General features: G+C 37.6%; 1 protein-coding gene across 1 annotated transcript in view; it reads left to right on the top strand.

Annotated features, from left to right (window-relative positions):
* Nucleotides 1–1,009: 1,009 nt before the first annotated feature.
* The window catches only part of LOC110456294 (cap-specific mRNA (nucleoside-2'-O-)-methyltransferase 1-like), a 28,070-nt gene continuing 21,468 nt past the window's right edge, over nucleotides 1,010–7,611 (top strand). Inside the window, exons 1-7 of the mRNA XM_021506936.1 lie at nucleotides 1,010–1,133; nucleotides 3,761–3,939; nucleotides 4,347–4,508; nucleotides 4,711–4,803; nucleotides 5,187–5,258; nucleotides 6,146–7,058; nucleotides 7,286–7,498. Coding sequence (XP_021362611.1) covers nucleotides 1,112–1,133; nucleotides 3,761–3,939; nucleotides 4,347–4,508; nucleotides 4,711–4,803; nucleotides 5,187–5,258; nucleotides 6,146–7,058; nucleotides 7,286–7,498 — 1,654 coding nt within the window. The 5' untranslated portion in view covers nucleotides 1,010–1,111. The remainder of the gene's footprint in view (nucleotides 1,134–3,760; nucleotides 3,940–4,346; nucleotides 4,509–4,710; nucleotides 4,804–5,186; nucleotides 5,259–6,145; nucleotides 7,059–7,285; nucleotides 7,499–7,611) is intronic.

The following is a 7,611-nucleotide window of genomic DNA, read 5'->3' as shown; positions in this document are numbered from 1 at the left end:
CCATAGTGATCATGACCCACGTTCACTTACAAATGCTTCATTTGGTATTAAAAAAAAAATATCTTTGATCGTCAAAACCACGGACTTAGATTCCGTGTCAAAACATGTTTTTATTTAATTCACATTTTTTATTGATATTTCAATATGTCAGCTTGAACGAATTCATGTAATTTTAACATTTTTAATTATTTAGTTATGATATAGAATCTATTATCATTTTTTTTGTGCAGTCTTATATCGCTTTTGGTTGATGGTAAATTATTTCTAATTTGATTCTGTTTTAAAAAGGTGACAATTGGATGTTCATTGCATAACAAGGTTTACGTTTCATTGCAAACAGTGATGTATCTATAAGAATGTCTCCTTCGCTCTTCGGAAGTGGAAAAAAATCGGCGAGGAGATATATATGACCTCATTTACATACGACATTTTCGTACGTTTGTCAGACTACAAAAAAGACCGGTTCATGAATGAAAATGATCACTGTTTTTCAGGTATGAGTTCATCTTGAGCAAGATAAAAAGTGCATTAAGCAAAACTGCATATGTACAATGTACCGTATGCGTGTTTTTTAATCGGTGACTAATTCTTATGTTTTCCAGACGAATATCATGTAACAATTTTTGTGTCAGTTTACAGACGATGGCTAAACGTCTAAACTATCCTTGAGGGTAGTGTCCAGCAGGTCACGTAGTAACGAGATATAGCTTGATAAAATGGCTGCGCGGAAATATATAACGCGCAGATCATATATACAATGTATATCTCACATATATATGACCTCATAAAAGTAAAGCGTGCATTTCCCTGTAAATTGTCATAAGGTTTTCAGCTTTAGATGAAAAATGCATCCGATGCAATCATAATAATGTAAGTAACAAAGAAAACCGAACAATATATATATAACAATTCCAATGATCTAGTCAGCAATTTATAATAGTGGAATACTACCTCAAGTTTCTCCCAAAGTGTGGTGGTCTCCCTTATTGGAGTTCTTTTAACAGAAAGTTAAAATTTGGTCTCTCGACTTTCATGAAAACATTTGGCGCGTGGGACCCTCCGTTTTGGATGTTAATGAATACTACGGACGTATAGACATCTGCTGGGAGCCATGGCGAGTGTAAACTTATCAGGTAGACTTTCTGTCGTTTAATATAACTATACACATTGTAGTAACATGCTTGTTCGATGATCTCATCTTGTACAAGCTAAGTGGAGTGGCCTGTGGTCACCGCTACTTTCGGTTTCACTTTCTCAAGCTTCGAGCGCACTCGCCATACAATGATATTGTTTTCTCCAGTTCCGATTCAGATTCATTTTCAATTACCAGATGGGGAGTTGTTGGACCAGGGCTCGTATTCATGAAACCGTTTTCATGCTCAAGCATGGATTTTGTGCTCAAACCAACATTCTTGTAACTCATCACTTAAATCATGTCAAACGATCAAAACGTCAAATGAAATAATTGAAAACAGTTTACGACTTTAAGTCTCTTCCAAGTTTTTACAAATCATTGAAAAAATAAAATATTATTATCAAGTTATAACCGGAACAAGAAATTAGGCTTGAGCACTAATTCCATACTTGAGCATATGAGACCGGTTTCATGAATACGGGCCCTGGATTTATGTAAACGAGTATCAAACCAATTTAAGGCACAGTACTGTATGTACTCGTTCTGCAATTAATCAGGTCGGGGAAAACCACTAACTTGGGTATAAAATGCAAACTCGCCTATTATATGCCAATAGAGGTATGAATTTGTTACTAAAAATAGCCAAAATCACTTTAATCTTAACTTTTTCAAATTGTTTGTCCAAGTCGCATTTATTCAGTCATGAAACATAAAACAAATGCAAATATAAACTTTATCTGCATGTGGGAAAGTATCAAAAATAAATGCAATACTTCCGGTAAAGTTACGTACATCAAGTTTCTAAGTAGCCAACGCTTTCAGTAAGCATCTTTCAGCAAAATATTATTTACCTTGTTGTTAATTAATGCGATTTTTAATAACATCTTGCAAAAGTTACTGTTAAAGCGATTTGGGTTATTTTTAGTTACAAATCCATACTCCAACTGGTGTATAATAGGCGAATTTGCGTAATATACGCAAGTTGGTGGTTTTCCCCAACCTGTTAATAGGGTACAAATGCAATCTACATACACAATGTAGTGTAGCCTGTACGTTGAAAAATGTTGGGACTCTTTCAAAGATGGCGTCTGCCAAAACAAGTAGAAGGTGAGTTCTCAGAACATGTTCGATGTTTCTACTTGAAAACTTTTTAACGATCAACAGACAGTTACAGATGCTCTGAATCAAAAGATAATAGATCAGAGTGTTATAAAATGCTAAAATTCCACTCCAGAAAAGCATCTTTATAAAAGTAGTGTTCGCAAGATGACCGAAGAACAGGTTCAAAAAATAAATTCTGAGTATTTATAGACCCATGATATATATGTTAAGAAGCCTTTAAAGATTAATTATAATCTACACTGGTTGCAAAATGTCCTATAAACAAGTAGAAATGTGCATTTTAAATAGGTGACCAAGATCTATATTTGTGCAGTTTGGACACTCCGTAACTTACGACTGAACGATTGTGACATTGGATGCAAAGTTGTAAAATTGTATGGTGGGGACTGCATATTCGCACATAGGATTGAGCGGTTGGGACTTCCATCACTTAAATGTTATTTGTCTTTATAATTGCAGATACATAGAAACACATTTTACCAATGGAGCTGCACTACTGTTACGAATGTTGCTTTGGGGATGAAAATCCGTAGCCCAAGTTTCCTCTGGCCCTGAAAACCAGACTTAGGCATTTTGACAGGTAGATGTCTGTCAAAATGCCTAAGTCTGGTGTCAGGGCCAGAGGAAACTTGGGCTAAAAAATCCACAGAATATCATTGACCATTCAGTGCTCAATTATGGAATCAACATATTGAAGGGGCGGAGCAAAGGGGGTCATTATTCTATGTAGAGATTTCACCCGGCAATCCGTAGAAAACGTACCCCCTTAATATTTTTTATGCTTCAACCTGTGAAAAAGTGTCCCCCGTAGAAAAGTGACCCATATATATCGCAGGCAAACAAACACCAAATATATTAATTCTTTTCCGCGAAGAGATATCTCATCTGCCCGTCTGTCCATCCATCTGTCAGATATACTTTCTAGTTGTGATCGGTGAAGGACACTGTTCCTAAAGATAGTTTACAACCTTACATCTTTGTATTTTCATGGATTTTGATATAGCTTCCCATGAATGTTTGAAAGACTGGTTCAAATTCCTCATCCTGATTGTGATGATTGATGCAGTACAACTGACTTTAGGTCAATATTAAGAACTTATAAACCAATTCTATTAAAGACGAATGAGACGAATAAAGAAGGTTAAAATTATTGTAATTCAAATTTTCAATATGTTTTTCAATGATTGAGCACTGAATGGTCAATGATATGTTGCGGTTTTTCACCCCAAAAACTACATTCGTTACAGTGGTGCAGCTCCATTGGTAAAATAATTCACTTTGTATCTGCAATTAAAAAGACAAACAACATTTAAGTGATGGACATCCCAACCGCTCAATTTTAAATTGACACATATAAGTCATACTTAAATGTCAAAAAGATAATTCTATCAAATCTAAAATATCATATCCCAATACTTTATAACAGATGTAGTGTAATATTTCCTGACTATTCAAATTTGAAAATTTTAGTATGAGCTTTTTTCTATTTGTTTCATCTTGTAGATTCTGAAAGTGAGGATGAGAGACCAATGCTGGGTGGTAATATGGGGATGGGGTCATTTGCCCCTTCAGGTAAACATAAACTGGAAGACACAGGAAGGGATCATGAGGAAGGACCATCACTCAAAAAACCCAGAAAGGATAAAGGCAGTAGTTACACAGAAAAAGCTAAAAGGATGATGGTTAGTCAACAACAACCTTCAATATCATGTTCTAATAGGATTTCTTTACTCACAGCGAACCCACACAATGTCGGATTGAACCACAAAAATAATCACTCAGTTTGGAATGTAGTCATCATGCATATGGCCGTTTGCTGATTCTTATGTGAAATAACTATCAATTTGAATTGTTGTTCTGTCCCTTTTCTTTTGAAATTGTATTTTAAACATTCATAGCGTTAAAGTTAATTAACTTAAAGTATAAAGATTCAAATAAAGCACAAAGATTTTTTTTCTATCAGAGTGTACATTATATAAAAGTGTGTATTACAAAATGCCTTGTATCATCAAAGTTTGATGCACATTCATGATTGCTTAATCATCAATTATAGTTTGGCTTGAAGTTACACATTTTGTTTTGTTTCCAGGCATTGATGGGATACCAAGCGGGAAAGGGTTTGGGTAAAAATGAACAGGGTAGAACAGAAATTGTAGAGGCCTCAAAACAGAAAGGTCGCAGAGGATTGGGTCTTCGTCTCGCAGCTCTGGAGCCTGATGATGAGGCAGATTGGGACTTTGAGGCCGAGTCTGTAAGTATGCAAATCTATTTTTGAGTATTTCTGTCGTAGATAACTATTGAGGAAACAAAATAAAGCATGACGTTGTGAGTAAATAGTGAACTAAACAAATATTTCTGCCATAAATTACTATTGAGGAAACAATAAAAAATTATTATACTGTCTTTCCGTGTCACGAAATTGTAAAATAATTTAATGAGTATTTCTGCTATAGATAACTATTGAGGAATCAGTTGACTGGCTCCCAAGATGTGAGCAAGCAGTACCTGACATTGAGACCCTAAGGAAATGGAAACTAATTGGTCCTGTATGTATCATTTTTGTGAAGACTTACCGAGTATATGTAAATTTATATATTGTACAGACTTCAATGGACAATTTTTTCAGTGATATGATAATAATGTAACAAGTTTTAATATTTTGTCAACTTAAATGATTTGATAAAAAAAAAAAAAAGTCCAATACCAATATCACACACTTATAAATTGATCATTAATATCTCACTGAAGATCATAATTTATCCAGTCAAAATTTGAATTGTATGATTTATAGAGGACTAAGGTGTTTAGCATTGGATTGATTTATAAAGAGTACCAGAATCATTGGGAGACATTTTTCTTGCTTTTTAAAACATTCACGATAAGCAATGATAATAGACTTGCAAATATTTATCACAAGTTTTTTTCACAGAAAAAACGAACAATTGAGGATGAAACAAAGTTCTGCGATGAAGATGTGTTGAGAGGAATCTTGAATAGTAAGGTGGGTGATCAGTTATGTGTAAACTGTTTGTACATGTGTGATAAGATATCATTCCTAGCCATACTCTAATAACTTGACCAATATTGAATGGAGGGTAGGTGCGCATGTGCGACAGGACAGTCGTCTCTTCACTTGGTCGTCAAGATTTCTATCAAGAAACTGTCTCCAACAGCTATGACTACTGATAATTCCATTCTATTGCACTTTTAACTTACCCTAGAACTCTGGTATACAGGTAATATCCTCCAAACCCCGTCCATTTATTCGATCCATACATTGAAAATCCATCATAACGAGTGAGCACTTTCCAACATGGCGGCGCCCTTATTGGCAACCGGAAGTGATACATTTCATCAAACTTTCTCCCAATAAACAACAGTGTGATCAACATGTTGACAATATTGATATTTGTCGTGGACATTCTCACCCATCGATCATCAACTCACCGTTGCAATTCTACGTAACCATCATATCCAATGCGTAGATTTACCTAACAACCCCCGCCTACTATACTATCTAGCCCTCATTCTTATCTCCAATTCCAACGATGTTGAATTAAACCCAGGTCCCACTGAGCCCAATGTGGGACGTAATTCCTCACGTGCATATCTCTGTGGAACTTGTGATGAGACAGTTGACTGGTCTGAGAAGGGTATGGTCTGTGAGACCTGTGACCAGTGGTACCCTGCCCAATGTCAGAGTGTCCACACCATCACTTACAATGATTTCGTTGATTCCAATACCAGCTGGCACTGTATCATATGTAACAACCCTAACTCCAGTGTTACCATTCATGATCTCCACAGCCATGAGGTATCTTCTAAAATCAACCTAACCTCCCATACAGATGATCTATCTGGTCTTGATGGCTCACCTAGCCCTGACAGGTCTGGTACCAGGCCATTACATTCCTCAACACCAATCGCCGAGGGAAACGGAGTAAATCGTCTGCCCCCCTACGGATCCTAAACATCAATTTCCAGTCTCTCAAACAGAAGCTGCCCAGGCTGGCCAACGTCATTGACCGTACCAATTTTAAACCAGACATCATTATTGGGACTGAGACTTGGCTGGATCCCAACATAAAAGATAGTGAAATCTGTCTAGAGGGATACAGCGTCTACCTTAAAGACAGGGTCACACGCGGAGGTGGCGGCGTACTCATCGCAATCTGCGAAACCTTAAAATGTGACACAGTACTGGAACTGGACAGTAACTGCGTACTCTTATGGGTAAAACTGCAAACCACTGGACATAGTAACATCTATATTTGTGCCTACTACCGCAGACACACCTCGGACAAGGAAAGCCTCAACCAATTCGAATTATATGTCTACAGAGCACGTAACAACCAGAACACAACTATCATCATAGGAGGTGACCTCAACTTTCCAGGAGGGGACTGGTCCCATAACAGCTTAAAACCAGGTGCACCCAATATACCCTTCCATCACCAATTCAAGGACGTGCTGGATTCAAACCACCTAATCCAGTCAGTGCATGAGAATACCAGGAAAGATAACAACCTAGACCTCCTCATTACTAATGCACCAAGCATCGTCCAACGTGTTGACGTCCTACCAGGAATATCAGATCATGATATAGTCTTTGGTGAGTTTGACGTCCACCCAGTTCGACTAGATCAACAGCGACGTCAAATACCACTCTACAGCAAAGCAAACCGGTGTGGCTTTATTGAAGAATTCCACTCGATTCTTCAGGTATTCGAGGACATGTCCAAAGACGCCAGTGTCACAGCTAACGACATGTGGATCGTATTCAAGAACGCCATCATGAAAGGTATCTCTGACAACTAAAAACGCAACCGCCATTCTTGTATCAGCTCAGACCTGAAGAAAAAGATCAGTAAACAGGGCCGTTTATACAAGAGGATGAAGAAATCACAAGATCTACCATCCAACTATACCGCCATCTGAAGCGTACCATCCAGAAAGATCAAAGATGGGCTTTCTGGAAGTACATTGAGGAAATTGTCATCCCAAACGACAATGACACTTTCTCAAAAGGATTTAAGAAATTCTGGACCTTCATCAAACATAAGCGGAAGGACAAGTTTGAAATCCCCTCACTGAAGCACGAAGGCAAACCATTCTCTGACGCCACAACCTTCTCCGAGAAAACTACCTTCACCCGCGAGGAGTTTATATCATCTGGAAGAATGAACCCTTCCCCGGACTCCCCAATCATTGACAACATCAACTTCACCACGAACGGGATTGGTGAACTTCTCTGAAATCTCGACGCACATAAGGCACCCGGGCCAGATAACATCTTACCAAGAGTTTTAAAGGAGACACACGCGGCCGCAGCTCCATTACTTTTTTTTTTTTTT

Source organism: Mizuhopecten yessoensis, unplaced genomic scaffold (genome assembly GCF_002113885.1).
Source record: "Mizuhopecten yessoensis strain PY_sf001 unplaced genomic scaffold, ASM211388v2 scaffold8631, whole genome shotgun sequence".
Lineage (NCBI taxonomy): Eukaryota > Metazoa > Mollusca > Bivalvia > Pectinida > Pectinidae > Mizuhopecten > Mizuhopecten yessoensis.
Note: the sequence above shows the minus strand (reverse complement) of the source record. Positions and strands in the feature narration are given on the sequence as shown.